This window comes from Sarcophilus harrisii, chromosome 2, assembly GCF_902635505.1.
Source record: "Sarcophilus harrisii chromosome 2, mSarHar1.11, whole genome shotgun sequence".
In the NCBI taxonomy this organism is placed as follows: Eukaryota; Metazoa; Chordata; class Mammalia; order Dasyuromorphia; family Dasyuridae; genus Sarcophilus; species Sarcophilus harrisii.
Genome location: NC_045427.1, coordinates 634471115 through 634497020, shown reverse-complemented (window position 1 = coordinate 634497020; position 25906 = coordinate 634471115). Strand labels below are relative to the sequence as shown.

Below are 25906 nucleotides of genomic sequence, written 5' to 3'. Positions count from 1 at the left end.
ATGTAGATCAACATATACTATTTTCAACTTTTTTTCTTGTGTTTTTTTTCCCTTTTGTTCTGATTTTTCTGTCTCAACATGACACATATAGAAATATGTAAAAAAAATGAATGTTTCATGTATGACAAAAAAAGTTTTAATGTAAAAAAAAGTAATAATTCTTTAAAAAGGAAGAAAAGATGGCCTTTAAGTTCAGAGCAAGAGACAACAAAACATTTTAATGGTTGATTTTAGGATCCCAGACTTAATATTCAGGGCCACTATGTTTGGTTAAATAGCATGTACATTATTAGGGTTGGAGAGAGCAACAAGTTCACCTCTTTTTATGAAGATGATTTAAGTCAAAAGTTTAGAACCTGGCTTCCTCCAGAGTCTATTGGTGCCACAGAGTTATAGCGGAACATTTCACAGTTGCTGACACAGAGTCCTAATATGACTTATCAGAGAAATAAAAATAGTGACCCACATTTCAGATATTTTACATATTGTGTTTTACCACCCTTGCAATTATACCTTTTTAAAAAAAAGCACAGCTGTTACTATTGGTTTGTTCTCTCAATTTTAACTTTGTGAACCATTTTTTTTAAAGACCTGTCATAATTTATGGGCATAGCTAATTTAATTACTCACCAAGCCTGGAAAGTACACTGCCTTGTCCCAGGTAGTAAACAGGGCTTCTCCTTTGGCTCTCATTTGGAGATTTATTTATTTTGAATTAGTACAACTGTTGAAAGCCAGAGCTAAGAGAGTGATGGCATTTAATCCAGAATGACTTCAGAGAAAAGGAGCCAGAGGCTAGTTTGTCTGGTGACAGATCTGTTAAGATCATCCTGTTGCATCATTGGAGACACACTTAGCACTTTGTCTGTGATCCTAACCCCATATCAGGTTTTCTCTTACTTATTTATAATCCAGCACAGTAAAATATTCCCTCTGAGCCCCATAGCAAACCTCTTAAGGTGTCTGCATACTTGAAGGATCCATATTTCATCATTGAGAGCACTCCTTCCACTAACTTGGACCACAAAGCATTGTCTGGTCCCTTGGTGGCTAACCTTCTGGGGAAGAGTTTTCAGTCTTCCCTTGGCTGATCCTGCAATAATGTATATACTGTATACACACACACACACACAGCATCCATCATCAGAGCCACACATTAACATTTATTTGTTCTTCGATGGATTGTGGTCTCATCCTTCTCAGTTGCCCTTAGCCAGAGCAAATTCAAAAACACATGGTCTCATCATCTGCCTTTTTTGTCCATGTCCTTCCATAGGTCCTCTGTGAAGTCTCTCTGTGCTAATGGAAAACTTTCTTCTAGATCTTTGATGCTTCAAAGAGATCAGAGGCAATGGTTCTTGTCTCTCATTCTTACTACATGACTAGCTCATCTCCTTTATCAGCCAATCTATTCTGCCACATTCTCTCACCATCTACCACTACTGGCATGTACTGCAATATGCTTATACCTAATACATATCTTTCTACCTTCCTTTGGAAAACCTGTGTATTGTAGGCTGACAATATGCATGCTTCATCCAGCTGGCTTTTTCTATTTGGATCTCTCAGCCAATCAATCCCTTGAGTGCCTGAATGTTTCATTGCAGGGGCCCTATAGGGGACTTGATGTCATCTGCAAACAGAAGTGAGCTGTGAGCTAGGCAAAAATATATTAGAATGGGTTGAAAAGTTATTTTTGATGCCTGAACATTTAAAATAATAATAATAATAGGATGATGATGATGATGAAAAAAGATTAATAGAAGTTTTCAGAATACGTGATAAGTGAGTTAAAAACTTCCTAAAATGTTTTTGGAATATGCTTCACTTAACCAAACAATAGTAAAGACTGACAATTCATACCACTGGATTTGTTAAAAGTTAACTTCCACTTGAAGTCAATGAAATAGCTAAGATCCAAGCGTGTAATCAAAAGGACCACCGTGGTTAAATAAATATATATGGAGTTCAGCCATGAACAATGTCTTGTTCTTATAGATATTCAAAAATGAAAACTCCGGAGTTTATGATGGCAATTTGGGATTGGTCATCAGCACTAAAAATTACAAATATGTTATCCTTAAGGGGATTAAACCTGTTGATAAATGCCAATTATGGAAGAAAAGGGTAGAAACCGTGCAGGTTGGAAAAATATTGCATTTGCTGAATATTTAGCAAGACATGCATGACATGGTGTCTAGAAATATACATTAGAAACTCATTATCTTTCATAAACTCATAATAGTCTTTATTCTACAAATACAGATATTAAAATCCTTAAGAATTCAACAAATACACTGTCCTGGAACTGGAGTATTATCATGGACAAAACTTGACCTGCAATCACCTGTAGGTAGTACTGATCTATAAAAATTTAAGAATAATGCTTTTAATAGGTATTTCTATGATAATCAAACTTCATGAAATGAAAAACTTTTAAAATAAGAAGATCCACTGGAAGAAATCAAAACCATGCAGGAACCAAAAGGCGCCTCTCATGCCTATCATCCTTCTGTCATTGGCACTGTCCTCAAAATAGTCACAGCAAGCCCACAGAGAATGAGCTTCCACTCCCACACCTAAGTTAGTATGGAAAAGTAGTCATTTTATCAATCTATTCAGTATTCCACACAACATTAAATGTAAAAGAATAGGAGCAAGATAATGAGTGATATGTTCAGAGTCTGTTTTTTACTGAACTCCATCAAAAAGATGAGAAAATAAGATAGTGAAAATGATAACAAAACTGGAGTTTATGTATCATTTTTTTCCTTCCCCCCCCCTTTTTTTTTTTTGCTGAGGCAATTGGGGTTAAGTGACTTGCCCAGGATCACACAGCCAGAAAGCGTTAAGTGTCTGAGGCCAGATTTGAACTCAGGTCCTCCTGACTTCAGGGCTGGTGCTCTATACACTGTGCCACCTAGCTGCCCCTGTGTATCATTTTAAGGTCTATAAAATACTTTGTATACATAACTGAAGTTTTGTTGCATTGCAGGGGGAGAGCTCGGATGCAAGAAGGGGATAAGGAACCTTTACAGGAACGATTTTTCAGGCCTCATTTCCTTCAAGCTCCTGGAGACATGGTTGCTCATGAGGGACGGCTCTGTAGACTGGATTGTAAGGTAGGCTGCATACTCCTATCCTTTGATCTAACCAGGGAGGGGAGAGGTACCATGTCTGTCCTCCTTCAACTACTTCTAAGAAATTTGTCTTTTAAAAACTCATACCGTATGAAAACATTCTTATTTTTTTTAGTCAACAAGCTTTTATTAAATATTTACTATGTACCAGAGACTGTGCTAAGTGCTGGGAATGGAAATACAAGTAGGAAAAAAGGACAGTTGCTGCCTGGAACTGGAAGTTATCATCTTTAAAAAAAAAATAGCTTTTTATTTTCAAAATACATGCAAAGATAATTTTTGGCACTTACCCTTGTAAAACCCTGTGTTCCAAATTTTCTCTCTCCCTTCCCTCCACTTACTCCCCCCTAAATAGTAAGCAATCCAATGTAGGTTAAACATATACAATTCTTCTATGTATATTTCCACAAATATCATGCTGCACAAGAAAAATCAGATCAAAAATGAAAACATAAGAAAGAAAAGAAAAATCACGCAAACAAAAAAGGTGAAAATCCTGTATTGTGATGCACACTCAGTCCCCACAGTCCTTCTTCTAGATGCAGATGGATCTCTCCATCACAAGACCATTGGAACTGGCCTGAATCACCTCATTGTTGAAAAGAGCCACGTCCATCAGGATTGATCATCACATAATCTTGTTGTTGCCATGTATAATGTTCTCTTGGTTCTACTTACTTCACTTTAGCATCAGTTCATAAAAGTCTCTCCAGCCTTTCTTAAATCATCCTGCTGATCCTTTGTTATAGAACAATAATATTCCATATTCCAAATATTAATATTCCACTCAGTCATATGAAAATATTCTACTAAACCCATAACACTTTTTTGTCCATCTGATTTAGAAATACTACTTCACCATTGTCAAGTTATGTGAAAATGAGTTTAAGACATCAAAATCAGTAAATGCCTGTCAGGCCTTTTTTATACTGAGAAATAAAGAGTGTCTTTGACCACCCTTTTCATAGAATTGAACAGTTGACCTCTTAGTCCCCTTTGCCAGACCATCAGCCATGTCATATTCCCTGTGAGTGTTTCTAAAGTTCTGTTGTGATCCCTCTTCACTTCTCCCTTGGTATGCTTTCTCTTGACCAGCTCATCAATTCCCATAGGTTTAATTTGCAACATTTTCAGTCTACTATTGGGAATCTATAAGCACAATGATTCCCAGCCTTCTTATTTAGCCTGTAGCTCCCCTGAGCTTCAATCTTGCATTACCGATTGCATATTGTATACTAGATGTCCTGGAGACATCTTAAACTCAAGATCTTGTTATCTTTCCTTCCAAACCCTGCACTCTTCAAAATGTTCTTATTCTGTCAAAGGCACCACCATCCTTCCAGTTTCTCAGGATTGTAATCTAGTCATTATCCACATTCCTTCCTTTTCCTCCCAACAAATCTCCAATTACCTGCCCCAAATCTTGCCATTCCTACCTTCACAATGTCTCCTATACCTTGCTTGCTCCTTCTCTCCACTGCCATAGCTACCATCTCAGTTCAGGCATTCATCAGTTCTCACTTTGATTATTTCAAGAGACGCCTAATTGCTTTCCCTGCTTCAAGTATTTTAGCACTTACTGAAGGGTACTGACATGTACTGTCTGTATTAACATGAAATGTACTGACATTTTATGCACTATACATTCCTGCCAATCAGTTTCCTTAAGCCCAAATCGAACCATGTGACTCAATCAACTCATCGGTTTCCTGTTACCTCCAGAATGAAACATTCTTTCCTCTGCTTACATTTTAGACCCCTACACAGCCTGACCCATCCTACCTTTTTGCTCCTTCCTAGTCACCCAGCCATGCTGGGCTTCTCTCTTCTCCTAATTCACAACTCTTCACTCATTCCCTCCTTACTTCTACCCCATATTGTTCTCATACTTCCTTTACAGTACAGCTCAGACCCCTTCTTCCACATGAAACTTCACCAAGTGCTTCCCTCTTTCCAAAGGCAGAGTGGGAAGCAACATGACATAACAGAACTGCAGTGTCAAGACCTCCAGAGAGATCAAAGAAACAGAAAAGGACACACATCCAAAAATAATGAGAGCATCACCTTTCATAGTAGCCCCAAACTGGAAACTGACCCACCTACCCATTAGGGAGCAGCCCAATTATGGAACATGAATGTAACCCTGAGAAATGAGGAAAGCAGTGATTTCAGAGAAAGTTGGAAAAACTAATCTGATCGGATGCTGACCTAACTGAATTGTAATGATAAATAACTCTGAAAGACTTTATAACCCTGACCTATGCAATAACTGGCCACAGTGTTGGGGGACTGGTGGGGGAAACATGCCACTCATCTCCTGACTGAGAGGTTGCAGACTGAGATATACAAATCTAAGGCATTTGTTTTGCTTGACTAGAGATATTTGTTATAAGGATTTCTTTCTTTTTTCTTCTAAAATGTAAGTAAGGAGTAAGAGAGAAAAAAATGCTTATTAAATTTCCAAACATTTTAAATTCAGTTACAATTTTTTTTAAAAGAGAGAGAATTAATTTAGGATTCTGGACACATGGGTTGTAATCCCAGCACTTCACTTTTCTGGGACTGTTTCCTCTTTGTCAAATGGGGAGATTGGAATAAATGATCTTTAAGGTCCCTTTCCTCTAGGAAATTCCATGGTTCTATGAATAATGAATTCAGCTAATTGAATTAAAACTAGCTAGGGCAGTGGACAGAGCATGGAATTGAGAGTCAGGATGATGTGAGTTCAAGTCCAGCCTCAGGCATTTACTAGCAATGAGAATAATAATATTACCTTCGTCCTAAGGTTGGTATGAAGTTCAATTGAGATATTTGTAAAGCACAGTGTAAATAAATACTGTAATGATGAGGAGGAGGAAGATGAACATCTACTAATTATACTTATAATTATTAGTAATCCAAGTTCATGAAATGACATCTGTATAATACATAATGAATTTTTAAAGGCTGCATTTAGTCACATCTGCAGTTAAGAGACAATACAGTTCATGACAGCTGGCTCTCACTCCTTGTTGTAACAAGTACCTTGAGTATTGCCTTTCTACCCTGTAGCTCAAAGGTTTGTTCTCACTGTTCCTCTATACAGTGAAGATAAAAAGAGTGAGTCACCTGATCATTTAGCTTGTCATCAATCTGTCATTAGCTTCAGCTGTCTTGTTGTTTATTAGGTGAGTGGCTTACCACCCCCAGAACTGATGTGGTTGCTCAACGGCCAACCAGTACTTCCAGACAGCACCCACAAGATGCTGATTAGAGAGACCGGAGTCCACTCTCTACTTATTGACCCTCTTACTCAGAAAGATGCCGGGACCTACACATGTGTTGCTACCAACAAAACGGGACAGAATTCATTCAGTCTAGAGCTCACGGTAGTAGGTAAGTTTTGTTGTTCAGATGATTAATCTCATTTCTAGGGTATTTACTACAGCTAATGCTTTAGATGTGAGGCTATAATCCAATTCCATTGACCTCTGCCCTGTGAGACTCAAATTCAGCCACTCCTTAACTCTACAGAAACCCAGTGTCGAAGGCTTCCCCATTCTACTCTTGTGTCTCTGAAAGTGAACTAAAAGATCAGTGCCTAGTGCTTTGCATAGAATAGTATTAAACAAATACATGTTCAGTGGTTAAAATGAAACCTTGTGCCACTTTTTTGAGATGGCTGGACAGGGAGCTATCATTTACCCTGCTTCAGATGAACCAGTCCAGTAAGTCATGAGTGTAGCGAAGGAATCATCATTCAGTTAATAGTGCAGCCACATGAGCACTCACACTTCCTTATTACCAGGTCCACGTATTTTCCTACTTTCTCTAGGACAACAGTTTTTAACCTCCTGAGACCCAAATTCTCAAGAACTCTTTATGTTTACAAAACTATGAAGATACAAAGAGTTTTTGTTTATGTGGATCCTATCAATGTTTTACTGTGTTAGAAAATAAAATGAACACATTTAAAAATCATTGATTCAAAAACAATTACAAAATCATCATATGTTCAAACAGATATCTCTTTGTTAAAAGAAACAGTATTTTCCAAAACAAAAAATTTAGCAGAACTAGCATTCTTTTATATAATTTTACAAAACTCTTTAAAGTCTGGCTTAATAGAAGATTGCTAAATTATCATATCTACAGATAATATTTTAGTATCATCATGAAAATAGTTTGAACTTCACAGATCCCCTGAAAAGCTCTGGAAGACTCTCCAGAGGTCTATGAACACACTGTGAAAACCCCTGCTCTAAGGAATCGAACTGTTTGGGGGAAGAGAAGAGTTTGGGGGCTCAAGTTCATTGCTGCTTCTTTTTCTTCCTCCTAGAAATTAGTAGTTGGAAAAAAAGAGCCCAAATACTTAAAGGTTGCTTTGACAAGACACTCCCTCCCTATGTGTGCCTTTGAGCTGCTTGACTAAAAACTCAGTTGCCTAATGGGGAACTGGTCTATCTTACCAAGAGTATTCATTCAGAAAACAGTTTTGTGTTTTAGAAAATAAGAAACTTCCTCAGAAAATAAGTTCAAATGAAAAATGACAGCTTTGTTTTTAGTGGATATGGTTTCTCAAAATCTAATGTTGAGCGATATGAGAAATGGGCAGCTAGGTGATCTTGCAGTAGAGCACCAGGCCTGGAGTCAGGAAGGCTCATCTTTCTGAGTCTAGCCTCAGACACTGGGCAATTAGTTTTACCCTGTTTGCTTCAGTTTTCTTATAAACTGGAGAAGGAGATGGCAAATCACTGTAGTATCTTTGCCAAGAAAATCCCAATAGAGTCATAAGAAATCATGAAGAAACTCAATGAGGGAAGGGACTAAGAGTCTCATAACCCCAATACAGTTCCTTCAAGGTGGTAGAGTAATCAATAAAGAACTCCTTGGTGTTACTCCATTGTTTTTTGTCCTCACAGAAGATACAGTTAGTTAAGCAAGAATGAGAATTCCTTCTAGTCTTATTTTTTTTTTAACTATTTTAATGTGTATCAAGGCAAGAATTCCTTATTGTTGATGTATAGAGTGCCATAGAGGCCTGGAGGTGTGAATACAGAAGAAGATACATCTACCTGTGGATTTAAGACAAAGACATTAGGGTGCCCATTGGTCAGAAAATAACTATTTTTTTTGTCTAGCCAAAGAAGTGAAGAAAGCACCTGTGTTCCTAGAGAAGCTACAAAACAGTGGCGTGCCTGAAGGCCATCCTGTTCGATTGGAGTGCCGGGTGGTGGGCATGCCGCCTCCTGTGTTCTTCTGGAAGAAAGACAATGAAACCATCCCTTTCACCAGAGAAAGAATCAGGTAGAGCACAATGACACATTTTTTAATGACTTCTGAGGCTAACAACTACACTGGTTTTGCCTTCAAACTGAGCATATTTTGACTAATTTTTCTAAATAATTGTCTTCTACAAATTCTAGTCATTTGATTGCCTTTGGCAATATCCTTCCTTGTGCTACTTATAAGTAGGTCATCATACTGCTTGAGGAGCCTTAAAGGCTAAATGGGATGCATGAAGAATGCAGATTGTGTCCAGTTTGTTAAATGTAACTTCAGAAATATATAGTACCTTTTTTCCTCCCTTTTCATTGCTTGATTTGTTTGACACTGGCCATTAGGACTTTGAATATTAAGGATTCAGGACTGAAAGTAATCCTAGCAATCATTTGGTCCAATTCCCCATTTGAACAGAGAAGAAAACTTAGACCCAGAGATACAAAGCAATAGCTTCAGTAAACAACTTGATTTCATGTCTCACATGATTCATTTTCCACTCATATCCAAATAGACGTAGGCAATAGCTTGTGAATCTTCAGCTTATAACTAGCATATGTTCAGTTAGATCAGGATGGACACCTATTTGTGTGTATGTATGTATGTGTGTGTGCGCGTGCGCACGTGCATATGTAGTTGTTTAAAATCTTTGCCTCACCAACTTCCAAGAAGTAGCTCTGGGCAACTTTTAAATTTTAATGATATATCTTGTAAATATGATAGAAACAATATGTAAGCAACATCTGAAGGCACACTTATTAAAGATTTGAAGAAAACTTAATTTCAGCATAGCCACATTCCGTTTTGAAAGAGTACACAGTCTTGCCATTTAAATCTTTGGGATATGAAATGCATTGCTACTTCCTAGCCTTAAGTTCTACTGAAGCGCATGGTTTAGGCAAACATCTTTAATATGTAACTATTTTTTAAAAATTCAATGGTACCTGATCAGGTAGGGAAAAAAACCAAACAATTGACCTGTGTCTGCTAATATGTTTCTCTGAGAAAATGTAATTGGAGAGTGTTGCTGTCAAAGTATAATTGCACAATGCATTACCATTTGTGGAAATAAGATGGCGGAAAGCTTGAAATCTCCTTTTCCTAGACTTCTTGGAGCATCTGTGTAGCTGCTGGCCCTTCCAATACTATAAGCTCAAAATCTCTAAGCTTCTTCATTGCTCAGTTACTTTTAGTAAGAAATTGAATTTCTCCGAGATGCATCTTTTTTGTAAGGAGTAATGAATTTTCTTGATGCCATGGCACACAATTTACTTTCTTTGCAGGTCTTTTTCATCTGTATAGAACCCAAAGTAAGAATTCATTTTGCACAGAGGGACAATGTAGTTGTCCTAAAGAGGAACAAATTTGCTTTTTAATGTCATTTGTTTGTATCATGCCCACAACCTAAATAGTTAAATCTTAAGTAGCGCAGAACTGATGTGTGAATGAATGTCATCTTCATACTGTACTTAAAAGTGGCTTATGAAGACTTTTCTTTGCAATGGTAAATAATAAAATCCTCAGGAACTTTGTTAGACACTGAACAGAATAAAATGCAGAATGTTTTATTTATTTTTTAAAAATTTTCCCCAAATTTATTTTATCTGAAGAAACAGAATAAGCAAAAAGAAAAACAGAAAAGCAATTCAAAACAAAATGAAACAAAACAAAAGAGAACATTATCATGTGTCCAGTAGAGAATATCAGGAAGGTTTCAAGATATAAAAGATGCCAATTTAACAAAGTATATATATTAGTAGAAATTATATTCATGAGTCCATCTTTTCTTAACTTCCTTACAAATTATTCTTTGTTCTCTGCTGCACACCTTATTTACTTTATTCTTTTTCCCTCCTTTCATCCCCCCATCATCCCCAAGCAAATGTAGATATATACATACACACACATAGTCACACATATAGTCACACATATCTTCCTTTCATCCTCCCCACCCCCCAAGCAAGCTACAGTTAAGAAAAGATATATTTATGTATATATAGAGAGATACACATACATACACATACAGAACTTTTTTTTAAAGAATCTAAACCTAATTTCCCCACGCTAAGTCCTTCTACTCATAGGAAGCTTGCTGAGTAACTAACTCTGAAGCAAATTCCCTGATACCAATGGCTTGTTTGTGCTTCTTACTAATGATTTGTATGTATTAGGCACTAGGGACAGGAGAGCAAGAAGAACATAAGGCACCTTCTCAAAAAGTTCAGAACCCATGTAGAAATACAGATTGTGGGCCTCAAGAGTTTACCAAAAAGTATTTTCTTCAGAATGGCCTTAGAAAACAGCTTTTCAGATATTTTCAAATTTTGCCATCTTGGAATTGCATAAAGTAAAAACAAAATTGCTTTTATTAGTAAAACTAAAGACAACTGGAAAGAACCTGATTTGTGCTACAGGGAACACAGTAAACTAAGTTAGAGAAAGCACACATAAACTGTTACCTTTGCCCTTTGCCTTTCCAGCTCTAAAACTAAAGTGTGGTTTTGTTGGATAAAATTGTATGATCCAAATCATTGCTTATAGGAAAGAATGGATTTCCTTTCTGTATGATGATGATGAGCTTTTCCCCTTTTCCTCCCAATGTCTGTTGGAAGTCTTCCCTGTTAGAGAATCCAAGGAGAGGGACAGTGCTCTATATGACTAGTAAGAAAAATGGGAAGACCTTGACTAGCTATTGTTAAAGGAGCTACATAAAATCATACATAAAATCTACGTATACCATGCCATGACAAAATGATCCTTTTCTTTCTCATAATAGAAGTTATGTCCTTTAAAAATATTGTGTAATTTCTCTATTTTAGAATTATAGTGATAGAATTCTGGAAGGCCTTCTCCTCCTTGCAAGTGGCACCTGATGAAGTGTTTGAAGCCAGAGGGTGAGCTAGTCACCTGAGCTAGGAAAGTTTTGATCTGTTGCCTCTGTCCTGCACTTGAGCTAAGAGTTGGATGTCCCCTTCAGTCAGGAAACAGCTTTGGTGGGCAGACCCAGCCAAGGAAAATGAATGAGGTTTGGCCCAGAGACAAAGAGTATACTTCAGGCCCTTAGGAGGAAGCTGGCAGGACGCAGACAAATTCCAAGAGAAGAAAGAAGGTATCCATCAATGGGGTTTTGGCAAGCTAAGTATGGCGGGCGAAGAAGCCAAGCTTCACCAAAGGAGAGAACCAGGCTCAGCCACTAGCTAGTGAAAAGGCTTTGAAAAAACCCAAATAGCTAAGAGAAAAAGAGGCAAGGAAGAGAAAAGTTAGGAATTCTGGGACCCAGAGTCCCCTACCCCTTCAGGAAATTACTGCAAGATGACCAGATTAGGTGGGGCAACTCTGAGAGAGCCAGACAGAGAAGTGCCTTCTTCACAGAGAGAGGCTGGGGAGAGGGACAGGGAAGCAGCAGAAGTACCAAGTGCCTTGGAAGGCAGAGGAAACCTGCTGGATACCCATCCACATCTGAAGAGAAACCAGACACACTATCAGCCTTGGAACTGGCCAGCATATCCACCTGCAGCCAGAAGTCTGAGCTGCCCTGCTGAACAGACTCTCTTCTTCAACAAGGGCTGAAGATGCCCTGTTAGCCAAGCTGCACTGTGGCTAGATGTCAGTTATTAATAAGTTTATTTTAAAAATCTGTTTTCTCTAAGGGAGTCTCTTTCTATGCTTCTGTCTTTGTTGTCTTTTCCCAGATTTCCTAGTAGAAGTTCTTTTAGAAAAATTCTAATCTTGTCTCAATTCAATAAGTGTTTACCTACTGTGTGCCAGACACTATGCTGGGCACATAGGCTACAAAGACAGAAATGAAATGGTCTTATCCTCAAGGAGCTTAAGTGGAAAATGAATGTTCAACACTATTTAAGATATGTGATAAACTCATAGTGATCAGGTGCCATGCATTCAACAAGCATTTAGTACTTACTGTTTACAAGGAGCTGTGATCACAAGGACAAAAAGTGGCTGCCTCAGTCCAGGACTTTAGGGGAAGCTAATAGAGCTGAAGCAAACACAGACTAGGGGATCTAATGGGAAAGAGGTGACTGTTGATTCCCTACCATTGTTTATTATTAGGCTGTTTCCTAATTCCTCCAGACAGTTCCCTTCTTTGCCATTGATGTTTATCTAAACCTGATTTTTAAAATAATCTTGGTGGTAGAAGGAAGGGGGAAAATATGTAGTTGCATCAGAATAGAAGAATTCCCAATGTAGAAGCTACTTCCATCTACAAAGCTTTGTAATTTAATACTTACAGAGCTTTCTGTACATTAAGAGATTTAACAACTTGTCCACGGTCATACATTTAGTATATGTCTGTGTCTAGGCTTGAACTTGTCTTCCCCACTATAAATAAGACCGTCCTCTGTCTATTAGGCCATGCTGCCTTCATTCTGATTTCAGTGACATAAAAATCATGGAGACCAACAAGGGATGCATGCTAAGGATCAACCCAGAGGCTATGCCCAAAGGTACAGCAATATCTCCAGATGAAAGGTTTCTGTTTTTCTCGTTTCAGCATGCACCAAGATACAACAGGTTACGTCTGCCTCCTCATCCAGCCAGCCAAGAAAGCAGATGCCGGATGGTACACGCTGTCTGCCAAGAATGAAGCTGGCATCGTGTCATGTACTGCGAGGCTGGATATCTACGGTAGGCCCGATATGCTTGTTTTAAGACAGCTAGCCAAAGGAATGCATAGCATTTAGTCATTAGCTAGAGTTGCTGTAAGCTGGTAGTTTGTTTATTTCCCACTAAGGAACTGGTCAAATTAGGTTTTTCCTTCTAAAAGATAGATTTTTTTCAAAGAGATTTCCACTTAACTACCAGAGCCTCTTTGCTTTCATGTAGTTTCAGTACCCTGGCAAACTTGAATTGAAGAATTATTGAGTCACACAGCTATTTAAGAAAAGCAAAGAAGAGATGATTAACCAATTTGTGAATCATCAGCAATTCTTCAAGGACTCGTGATTTCATCAGTATGAGTGTTCCCTGGATTGATACCAACAAATTATCTACAAGCCCTGATAAATTATTGGCAGTGAAATAAAACTCAAATCAGTCAATTCTACTAAACACCACCTTACTATCTTTACTAAAACACTAAAAGGGAGCTCCACAATAGAGCTTTAATTACCTTTTTTGGAATGCACCAAGTTAAGTTTTGTTTTTTCCACTAGTAAGAGCTTCGTTTACAATTAGAAATATGCCATCTAGTGGCCAAAAAAAGAATTCTTCTTTATATTTATGAGTTTTTTAAGCCCTGCAATATAGAGGGGTTTTGTGGTAGAAACAGAAATTACTGGTGCAGAGTATATTGCTTTGATAGGCTCTTGGAGTCCTTATCTCAACTCACACACACTCATGAGTTTTGTCCCCAGAGAGGGCCACAAGCCCCTCTTAAAGTTCTGTGGTGCAACCCCACCCCCCAGGGGTTGGAAATTGTTTATCTAAAGTTATAGCTTATAAGCCCCAAGCAATGTGCATCCTACATGATAACTGGTAAATTAATTATCCAAGCTTCATTAGTTTTTAGAAAAAAGTATATTTAATAAGATCATTTAGTATAAAACATCCCCCTGAAATTATGTGATGTACTCTCCTTAGAAAAGTGAGCTCAGACTTAGAGACCATATGTGACAACAGGATACCTCATAGATCCTGAAAGTCCTTTGGCTTGAGTCCTCAAGATGTTCCCCATTGACATGATACCACCCTGATATTAGATCTGCCTGAACTGTTTCTGCACTCACTTTGAGATTTAGCATTTGGAATTTTTGAATACGTCTATCCCTAGACCATATTACTAAGTAAGCAAAATTACATTTGCCTATAATTCCATCTCCTGCCCTCCATCCAGGTACATTTCATTGTCATTGCCCTCCCTTTTGAAATCTAGTCTCTTGACACTTTGCTGGGGGCTATGGGGCTCTGGGAGAGCCTGCTCTTCCTTTGCAGCGTCCATTCTGTGGACCTTTCCTGACTCTTCCCCCATCAGTATTTTCCTAAGTTATATCCAGAGCCTACAGAGTGGCTTCTCTATTTTCTAAAGAAATTGGATTAACTAATTCTTAGGAATGTTTTAGTGGCTTAAGGTTTGCGTGGACCCACCTGGTGTACATCTGTATTTTCCTTTTGGAAATAATCCCTTGATCTAAAGGTGACAGAATCTCAAGATCTCTGACTGCAAAGATCCCCAAACCTCTCACATTGAGACCCCTAAAAAAAACCAGAAATAATCAGAAAGTACAAGCAGGCTCTTACTGACCATGATAAGCATTATCATTGCCCAGTCTTTTGGTATAGTCTTTGCCTTAACACTTGAAGCCATTTTAATATATTTAACATCTACTGGTCATCCTGCCATTTAGGGGAGGGGGTGGGGGGATAAGAGGTGAAAAATTGGAACAAGAGGTTTGGCAATTGTTAATGCTGTAAAGTTACCCATGTATATATCCTGTAAATAAAAGGCTATTAAATAAAAAAAAAGGGGGGAAAAAAAAAACACTTGAAGCCCCTTATGGCCCAACACAATGCCCAGAACTTTTTTCAAACGCGAGGTAAGACAAGTAGAAGCCATCCAACGAAGCTGGCTCTCAGCAGCCAGAGTGCTCTACTCTAGAGGCTCTAAAGCACAGCTCAGTCACCACAATACAACAAACTGACCAGTTTAGGCTTTCCCTGTTTTTACAGATTGTCTACAGACACCAAGAAAATGTCTTTGCTTTGGACTTTGGGCTGCAACTGCTGCCCTTTTGCCACAGAGATCTCTCCGTCCTTCTTCCTTAATTGTCACCATAAAAGAAGTGACTAATGCTGTAGATAACCATGTCAGGCCACATTGGAGTGCGAAGTAGAAAAGAGAGGTTTTTCTGGCATGCTTTCAGTATCCCTTTATTTATAGCATCTGTCATATATATAGAGAGAGACAGAGACAGAAACACTAGATCGGCCTGAATGCAACCGAGCCTAATGTGTTCTGTTTCTGACTTTCTAGCCCAGTGGCACCAGCAGATCCCACAGCCCATGTTAGTACGAACCAGTGGCAGCCGCTATGGATCTCTCACCAGTAAAGGACTTGACATTTTTTCGGCCTACTCATCTGTGGAAAGTACGATGGTGTTTTCGTGTTCTTCCCAAAGTATGGTGGAAAGTGAAGAACTTTAAAAACCTCAGGGCTCCTGCTGTGGAGGTGAAGGACTGTTGAGAGAAAAGAAGCCCACTGTCAACAACATGAAGAGAGAAACCAAGACCCAGGAGGTTTCCAAGCAACTAGTTTTTAGTAAGTTATCACACAGCTGGACTTGTTGCAAGGAATACTCTGAGCAAGCAGACTGGGGAGTCTCCCAGTCACAGCAGAGGAAGAAAGGGAGTGCCAAAAGAGAAATGAGGAGGTACAGGATATTTAAACCAAAAACGCCACACAGTAGTCTGCACTACTCTGGGCAAAAGCTACTGCTATGTCCATCCCACGCTGTGTTAGAGATGGGTAGTGCTACACAAAATGTTCTCAGAGGCAATAAGCTTGTGCTTGTAAGGTACGCCCCTTGAACTTCTAGAGTAGGGCTAACTCGCCAAATTCAAGAGGAGGGAAAGAGGCTAAGAGATCACGACCTCTTTTCTCCAGTCGTGCCGTAGTCATTGGAGGAGAGCTCCTCAAATCCACTTTGTTATAGCATTATAGAGGGGTGACATAGAACATATGTACGTAAAGAAACAAGATCCTCTTTTTCATCTTGGGCAAACTGAACCACACTAAGTTGCCAAGAATGAATGACGTCTTTATCATAGGAATACAAAACTACACAATGAGGTACATTAACATCATGTAATGCACAGATATCTCTCATGCTGTCGGTTTCATTTTTTTTCTGTTTCTGAGTTTGACTACTAAATTATATTTACCAAGGATTGATTTTCCAACTTATGTCATAACCCCTTTATTTCTGATTTTTTACACTCCTGTAACTTGGAACTGGTAGAGTACTTTGGTTAAACTAGCCAAAGAGAAACTATGGAGAAATGTGGGGAAATCTTCAACACCATTTAACATATGTATAACTTCTAGAATGGGAAGAGATCATCTCATATAATGCAATAGCTTAGCACATTGAAAAATTAGAAAGTAAAGACTTCATCAGAAACCTGTAATTCAATGAGGAAAGAAGATAATGTAAAATTAAATTGAAGAGTTATGGAAAAGTCCATGATTTAAATTTCTTCACTAGAGCAATGGGCTATTAGGAAAAGCCACCATTTTACATTTGTAAACACTTTCAGATCTTCCACTCAAAGGTGGTGTGGAAATAGAAACTATTATGCTAAAGTAAAAAGTGAGAGGAAGGGGAACCAGCATTTCTGATTCTCATTCATCAGTTCAGACTCTGTCCTGGGAGAGGGGCTGTTTCTACAGGGACATGAGTTGATGGTGTCTCTCCGTTGATTTTGGGGAATATCTCTAGTCGTCTTCTTCCCGATTTTCCCACAGAGGCCTAGGGATCAAAGGAGCCTAGGGAAAGCTGTTCATTTGTTGAGCTCTTACTATATATAGTAAGGGTACCCCGGAAGGGACACAGAGATGATTGTTGCTCTCAGCAGATGAGTAAGCTGTGTAAATGACTGCCAGTCCTCCAAGCATGACCGGTGCATGCATGTTTCTCTACCACTAAAATCTGTTCTTGAGTCAGAAAGAGATTCTCAGGTTCAGTTTGCAGAAAATTCAATTTCTGACTAAAAATCACTCAGAAACTGGCCATAAATGCTGGTTTTTCCATTCCTAAGGAGTAAAGGAAGTTATTCAGAGAAAATGCTAGACTCATTATTTGTCCAAGTAAAATTTATGGTACACATAGTGATATTGTATGGAAAAGATGCCCTGCAACAAAATGGACTACAAAGCCAATTTCCCTAACCAAAGGCATCCTATTTCCTCATTGATTTGTATTACAAAGTTGAAAATTTTTTTGTTAGAAAAAATATTCAGTTAAATAAGTTTCAAAATGTTTTTAGTAGGAAGAGATAGTTATTGTCTGGAACCATAAATATACTGTATAGACATCACTGTTCTGACTCTTCCCCTCTACTACGTTGTTAGTCTCTCACACATCCCTTTTTTCCTAAACCCCATAAATCTCCAAAATTAGAAGATTCTTGGGTTTGAATCTCTCAGAACTCAGATTTTCTTTCATGTCACTATTTATTTGTTTAATATCTATTAGTGAGCTGGGATACAATATCAAACCGTCAGAGTAGAAACTACTTCAAGGAGAGGACCATTTGTAGATCTATCTCCAACATCACCAAACACAGGCTCTTGCACTTAACCCATAATTAATAGCTTTTATTATATGAATGAGCCCCCCTCCCCCCTTTTTTTTTAACCAATAGGGACTACATTCTGATTCAGAATATCTTCTAGCCTGAAAGTCCCTTCCTCAAATTTGAGATTTGGGTGTAGAAAAAGTGAATTAGTGCCATAATTCTGTGAGTTTGAGATTCTATAAAAAGAGTTCATGCAAAAGATAAGATATAATTATGAGAAATTTAGTTCTGGAAAATGGGGAAGAGGAAACAAATTCCATATGAGTCACTGGAGCGCCAATCCATGGAATTAAGTTCATAGAGAACCACCTTATCACCTTTGAGCCAAACAATTATAATTGGCAAACATTTGTTAAGCACCTACCTATATACCAGATACAGTGTTTTCTAATTCTGACTCAATAGAATGAGAGAGTCAGAACTCCAGGTCTGTAATGTTGGATTACGGAAGTACAGGATCCTCTGCTCTGTTACAGTATTCACTGGTTGCTGAATTACAGTGAATTCTGGAAAGGTCGAAAGACTGCATGTTGACTTTGTAGGACTTCACTTTTGTTTTTTCAAAATGATGCATAGAATCTGAATGAAGCTGGTTTAGCCAAACAGACCTTTTGGGTGAAAGTTCCACATAGATTCGATGATTGTACTTCTTCCCTAATGCATCAAAGGGCCTTTCCAAAGTCAACTCTTGTCTAGGCACCAAAATCAGAAGTAGGGAGAATATAGGGATAATCTCATTTTAGCAAATAGTTAAGACCTCTTTCTTTGATATTTTCTTTCAAAATCTTAAGAGGCAATAATATTGACAAGAATGCTAATTCCCCTTTCTGCTTCTGCCTGTCTTTGAAAGGGAAATGGCCAAAAAAGTTGAAAGGAAAGGGAGCAAGAGATTGAACAAACCACTCATAAAATACCTGGAAATATATAAAATTATCTCTGTTCAAATATAGTTGGTTTAGTGACATTGTATTGTTTTCTTCATCAAAACCCAAAGCAAGAATAAGAGGTACAATCCGGTTCTCTCAAATTACTTTCCTCAAGCTCCCATCTAAGTCAAAGATGATGTCAGCTAGGAATATGGGCAATCCACCAGTGGAATTCCAATATAGGAAATCCCTAATTTATAAATGGACAGTATTCCAGAAGTTCATTTATCAGTAAGTTGTCTTTGAAGCAAAATCGTGTTAAAGTGGTTTTTAGGATCCCAGAGCAGCCTGAGTGATCCCAAACTTACAGTTCAGAACTACTTCAGAGGTTCACAGCCTTCCAAGTAATATTATGAAACCTTTGGAAGGTGATACCAATATTTTACATAAATGTTTTTGTGAAGAGAAACATTTAGATTCATAATAGTTATATAAACTTTAAAAAAGAGAGACAATTGAGTTTGAGACTGCTGAGTTAATCTGTAATGTGGCACTTAGAGAACTAATTTGAATTCTGAGTCCTGGTAACAGGCAGGTTTGTGATAGAAAAATACGAAAAGAGATATTCTCCCTTCGCTGCACAAAGGGCTGACCCTAGGCAAAAAAAGTGGAAGTTTTAAAATCCAGTTTCTCTTTGGAGCCATCTCACCCCCCTTTTTAAAATTCTCCTCCTAGCCTGACTAGAAGCACTAGCCCCAAGACCCCCGAATCATTCTCTCTAGCTCCAAAATTCTCTACCTCCCTTCTCTCCCAAGCTTTAGAAAGACAACAAGCTTACAAAAGCTAAATCTTCTCAGAGGAAGGCCCTGGCCTTTTTAAGAGAGGATCCTTGCTGACACAAATAGCTCTAATGAACAAGAAAGTATAACAATGTGAAATGAAAATTTCAGCTAAAGTAAGAGAATTTATTTTGACCTGCAAGGGTTGCCAAATAAATAGACTTGTGCTGTTTGGGCCTTCATCCCTGCACTTAACTCCCTAAACCAGTCCTCTTCTTCATAACTCTTCTTCATCCATTTGTGAACCCACCAGTTCTCTAAGATAGAATCCAAGGCCTCTAAGCAGAGGTCTTGCGTGAAGGGTGGGAAAGGGGAAAGAAGTGGGAGTGGGATGGATCTGGACAGCAATTCCACTGTTGATGCTGGGGGGTTGTCAGCTGACTGCCCCATCCTCTCAGCAGCTCTGGCATCTTCAGCACCCAGGCGATTTCAGACCTTTTAGGAGGGTGGCCAAAACACTCACCACCAACTGGAATGTTGAGGACACGGCTGAGAACAACTTTCTTTATTGATTATCTTTCTTTGTTATTTAAAGAAAGCTTTGTCTTTGAGGAGGAGAAAAAGTGGGTTCAATCAAGCCTGATTAAACCTCCATTTGGAGTTCTCTTGGAAAGATACTGGACTGGTTTTCCAGTTCATTTTACAGATGAGGAGCTGAGGCAGAGTTAAGTGACTTGCCAAGGATCATCCAGTTAATACTTGTCTGAGGCTGGATTTGAACTCATGAAGATGAGTCTTCCCGATTCCAATCCCTGAGCTCTAGGCACTATGGTGCCACCTAGCGCCTTGTCTTTGTTTAGCAATTACCAAAGAGCTTTCCAACTCTGACTGCCCCACCCCCAGCCTAATCAGCTTGCTAACAAAACTGCTAATATTGTCTTATAATTTAAAAAAAAAAAAAATTACCTAAAACTAAAAAATATATGTTGGAAATGTATGTGCCCCTTATTTCTGTCTAATTACATCAATTAGCACACTAGGTATTGTAGCAGCAAAAGATGGACTGTTTTTGTCCACATGTACACAATGACAGCTTCCTTCTGAGAAAGAACTGCTGAGCTCGAAATTGCAAGAATCAGAAACTCCTCCATTTCAGTCCTCTTAGAATTGTGCTAATTGGTGCTAAGACCAATCATCCACATAAAGAATGTGGTAGACTAAGAACTGTTCTCAAGAGGGATCTGCTGATGACCATCAGATCATTGCAGTTGACCAAGAGAAAACAAAGGATTGACTATTATTTAGTGAATTTTAAAACTGAATGAGATAAAATGGAAATGAAAAATATTTTCATGCTTCGAACAAATCTGCGTTTTTCTTTGAGAAAACTGATTTCAAGATCTAAAGGTTGCTTTGTGAAAATAAGCAGAATTGAAATTACACATAAACAATAATTACATAAATGTGAGGTGTTATGTAAAATGCGTTATTAACTGCATGGTTTATCCTGGTTGTCTCTATAATAGTTGAAGAGCAGACCGGATTCTTATCACCTAAAACATAAATCCAACAAGTCCAGAATCACGCAGAAATGAGGGGGGAAAGCATATTCTGTGAAGTTGGATCTCTCTAAAACGTAAAATCTGCTCTATATATTCCACCAATGATGAAAAGAGCAGAACGTTAAAATGGAGTTAATAATGGAAATAACAAGGAAGCGGAGTGGCATTTAACTCCCCTCGAGGAACATTGGTTAAGTCTATATAGACATGGCAAGGTGATTATGGAACTGAAGAACAAGGTTATTGTACACACACCCAGTGGACTCCCAGGCAGAATAGCCAATTTTGGACAATTTCCCCACAGTCACTGTTGTGACAAATTAGGTGCCCTGGCAGGCAAAGAGGTGTTGAATTTTGCTATTTTAAGCAGTGTAAAAGACAAAGTATTGACCCCAACAGAAGGCGTGGACCTAACTTTAATATAACCATATCTATCCTTCCATAAATGCATAAGTTAAAAGTTGTAGGTGAAGCAAATTTGTAAAAATCAAGTATCAAAAAATCTCATTGATATATATATATATATATATATATATATATATATATATATAGAGAGAGAGAGAGAGAGAGAGAGAGAGAGAGAGAGAGAGAGAGAGAGATTGAGATTTCAAAAACCCTTTTACCCAGTTTTCTTCATGGTCTTCAATTGATAGTGGAAACCATGATGGCTTAGCATTACATTTCATGGTCCATATTTCTCCATTCCCCAGGGTCTCTCTCAAGTGCCTTCTGAAAAACACTTAAATGCACTAGAAAAGAACTAAAAGTCTGTAAATTATGTGGCTGATAATCCTCAACCTGAGACTTTTGGCACTGGTAGGTAAGGTTAAGGAGCATCACAGGGCTCCTGTGCTTGAGTTTCCCAATATTTGTGGCCTTCTCCCAGCCTGAGCACCTCAAGCTTGTCACAGTAGAAACCCTCAAAAGTGGCAAGTCTCAAAGAAAAATAGTCAAAATCTTAAAATGCAAATTTCAAACTAAAATGCAGAGAAATTGAATTGATTTTCAAAATTCAAAATTTTTTTTTCTATCCCACCATTTTTTTCCTTTGGTTATCTTTTTTTCCAGGCAAGATAAATTATAAAGATGAAACTTCTGTATATAAAGTCATAATCAATAAAGCATTTAGAGAAAATTAAAAGCCCTCTTCAAAAAATCCCCTACCTTCTTCTTACAAACAAATTTCTGTTTTTCCAGATAAGCCAGGGAAATTTGTTTAACAAGACACTACAGCCTGTCTCAAGGAAGAGTTCATTTGTCTAAACTCTGTCTCCTGCCTTTTGGGGTTCCTGGCTATTGGCTATGGATTTGATTGAGTTCCCATAGGAAGACCAAATACAGTCCCTGGTTTCTTTTTCTGCTGTAGTGCAGGATAATTCCTTACATTATTTTAGAAGTAGTCATGAAGAAGCTTGGTTGTGGGTTCTGGTGATTTCTCACTAAGCGACCTCCATGTTGAAATCTGAGATTTGGCACTGAGGCTTACAAACCAATGAGTATCATCAAAGATGGGTATCTCATGACTTGATCTCTTCTCAAAATATTTTTCATTCTTTTCAGAAGCTTCCCAGTCTGAATTTAACCCTAGCGAATGTATCTTATGCATTGGAACTGACTAAGCGATGTACTTTTAAAAAGAAATCCACCATTTATTTGAGTTCTAGTCCTGAAAGCAGTCACAGTTACTTGCTTCACTGCTCCCCACTCCCAAAAGATGAAATGTCATCCATGTTTCTTTATCTCAAGCTACATGAGCCCACTCTGATCCCCAGAAGGTTCCCAAATATGGCGTGCCTCCTTAGGAAGAAACTGGAACCAAATAATTATCTCAAATATGTTGAATATTAAAATCTCAAGGGAGAAAAAAGTATAGTAACCATCCTGAAATGATTAAAATCTCTTTGTACTGTATCTTTGCCTATGTTGCTGGGGGGAAAAAAGTGAAATAATTCTGGTTTCTTTACCTGTTACCTGACATTGTGCATGCTGGGTTTTCTGTAGAAATTGGAGCTAACACCACCTTAGTGCAAATTGCACCCAGGAGATGCTACTGGCCCCTCTCCACAGGTTCAGGGGGACTGTACATACCCCATTAGACCATGTAATTTACAGAGATGCTTGTTGCTGTTCTCTAGACATGCTTTTTATTTTTGAAGTTTTGTTGGTTGATTTTGTTTTGTTTGGAAACTTTGCTTGTCAAGTTATCAAGGAGCAGCCTAGTAATAAAATAAAAAACAACTTGGGATCTATGTTCAACTCAAACTCATCATTTTAAGGCAATTTAGAAAATATGACGGACTGTTTTCTTCTTTAAATAAAGTTTTGCTTATTGTCGATTTGGTTTTGATCCCAAATTCATTCTGCATAATCAGGGGACTTCACATTAGACTAATTTTCCAATTTCCTTCCTGCTGTCCAGTGGCTTTGTTTGGCCCTTGAGCATTCAAATTGCCATCAGTTTGAAAGAATAGTTGCGAAGCCTATGCTATTTCTTTCTCCTTTTTTATAAAGCTTTTTATTTTCAAAACATATGCATAGATCGTTTTCAACACTCACCTTTGCAAAACTTTGTGTTCCAATTTTTTCTCCCTCCCTTCCCCCCCCCTCCCCTCAATGGCAAGTAATACAATATATGTTAAATACGTGCAAATCTTCTATATGTATTTCCACAAATATCATACTGCACAAGAAAAATCAGCTCAAAAAGGGAAAAAATGAGAAAGAAAACAAAATGCAAGCAAACGCCACCACCAAAAAATGAAAATGCTATGTTAGGATTTGCATTCAGTCCCCATAGTCCTCTTTCTGGGTGCAAATAAGCCTATGCTATTTCAATGAAATATTCCTTAACACTTGTTCACAGATAGCGTACAGAAAGAACAAAGAGTCTGAGCATATTAATTCTATGGACACAACTTTGGAGCCTCTCCCGGTTAGAGATAGCAGCATGTGTCCTGAGGGAAAGGCATGATGTCATTCAAAGGAGCAAAAAAAGAAAAAAGATTTTCTGGAGGGGAGTGATTACAGAGGAAAATCAGATGGGCTGATAAAAAGAAGGATAGAAAGAACATGTCCCAAATCCCAGGGTCCCAGATATCAGAAGCTTTCATGGCTTTCTTCAAGGACACATAAATTTTTTGGAATCTCATCTACTGTAATGTCTGTGCTAGCTTTCTGGAGATCCTCCGGAAGGGCCTTGGTCTCAGCAGGACAGAACCACAAGAAGGGACAAGAATGGAATCCAAAGTCTTTATTATCTCTTACACAGTCTGTGTCTGTCATAGTCTCACCCAGTCTCCTCCAGCAGTCTGCCAGGATGACAGTCTCAACCCGTCTCTCCCCAAGTCTGACTTTGTCCCCAGTTTAAATACCCTATTATAATTATATCATTACAGTATATTGAGTATGTGTGAACTAGAGAACCATTACATCACCATTCTAAGTACTAAGTATATATGTGAACTAGAGAACCATCATCTCATCAGTTCCACTGAGTTAACAAACACCTTGTTTCAAGTATACTTCTCCAGAGTTCCAACCCTCTACAATCTACTATTGATATATATTTCAATTGTATGGGAAAGTACTTTCTCCTATTATGAGAGGGTGGCCATTTGTTTTTGAACAAAATTGATTCAAAATTGACTTGACCCTTAGAAATATTGAGGATAGAGATAACAGATTTCAAGAAAGAGGATGCCAAAAAGGAGTCAGGACCACTGTTTGGACAGTATATAAGAATGATAAGTATAACAGAGCCGGTTTTATCCAATTTTTAAATTTTGTTAATTGTCTTTGTCAAAGAGAATGATCTTTGAGCTTGAGCAGACAGAACAAAAATAAGTAATTGAAGTTGAAATCAAGCTATGTAGGAAGACACGGAAGAGATCACCCAGCTGTCACCAGGATGAACTGCATCCCAAGGTTATGAAAGAACTGATAGGTAGGCCTGCTGAGGCAATCAGCTGTCTCTGAAAGATCATAGAGTATGAAAGAAAAGTTTCACGAGTGGAGATGGAGCAAATATCTCAATCGTCAAAGGAAGAAAAGATACTACAAATTGTAGGCGAATGAGCTTGACTTCAATTCCTGGGGAAATTCTCATCTGTATTAACAAATGGACAATTTGCAAACATCTAGAAAGGAAACAGTGACCACCAAGAGCAAACATGGTGTTAATAACAACATGGCCTTTGAAACTTAGCTCAGCCTTTGACAGGATGCTTAGAATGGAGGAGAGAGGATTGTAGAAATAGTGTGTACCCAAATTTTAATGAAGTATTTGGCAGTCTCTCATCTGATTATTGTGCAAAAGCACAATGGGGGCTGTATAATACTAGTTAAATCAATTCAAAATTAATTGAATGACCAGACCCAAAGGGGAATCAGTTATAGAATATAGTGGAATAACTACATATAGATATAGATCTATCTATATCTATATATAGTTATAGAATATAGTGGAATAACTAAAGACAGTGAAACTGTCTTTGCTCCTATTGTAGTCCACATAATTCCTGTCTGTTCCAAGAGTCACTGAGACGGAGCTTTAAACATGATCAATCAATTTATTCAGGAGCCCTAAGGTAGTCCCTAATTAATTGGGTCCAAGATCTTCCTCTTGCTCAAGATCCCCTCTGCTTGAGGAAAAACACTTTTGTAGCTACTGAAGGATTGCAAAAATAGAATAATTCCATGATTGGTCAATTCCAGAAGTGGGGAAATCTTATGGTTGGCTAAGAGAAATATTCATTCATCCCTAAATCAAGCTTTCTACAGGTCAGGAGACCTCCTACAATTCAGGAGACTCAATCAGCAAGTTGTTGAGCCTTCCACAGTTCATCTCATCAGGGATTTTCCAGAGATCATACGACCCTGTCAACAGCATCTCAAGACTTTCACAAAATCAGTAGCATCCTAAGGTCTAAGGGAGTTGTGGTTTTAAAACAAAGATCATGGGAGTAGGCAGCAAGGGTTTGCAGGGA

At 38.2% G+C, this 25906-nt stretch overlaps 1 protein-coding gene across 2 annotated transcripts in view; it reads left to right on the top strand.

The window, feature by feature from the left end:
- MYPN (myopalladin) overlaps positions 1 to 20089 on the top strand; it is a 100638-nt gene extending 80549 nt beyond the window's left edge. The window contains exons 16-20 of one of the 2 annotated variants that reach the window (XM_003755025.4): positions 2996 to 3122; positions 6308 to 6515; positions 8261 to 8426; positions 12913 to 13046; positions 15391 to 20089. In XM_003755025.4, coding sequence (XP_003755073.1) covers positions 2996 to 3122; positions 6308 to 6515; positions 8261 to 8426; positions 12913 to 13046; positions 15391 to 15560 — 805 coding nt within the window. In that variant the 3' untranslated portion in view covers positions 15561 to 20089. Of the gene's footprint in view, positions 1 to 2995; positions 3123 to 6307; positions 6516 to 8260; positions 8427 to 12912; positions 13047 to 13244; positions 13552 to 15390 lie in introns of those variants that run through there. The other variant, XM_031956884.1, reaches the window with a different exon arrangement.
- The last annotated feature ends 5817 nt before the right edge of the window (positions 20090 to 25906 follow it).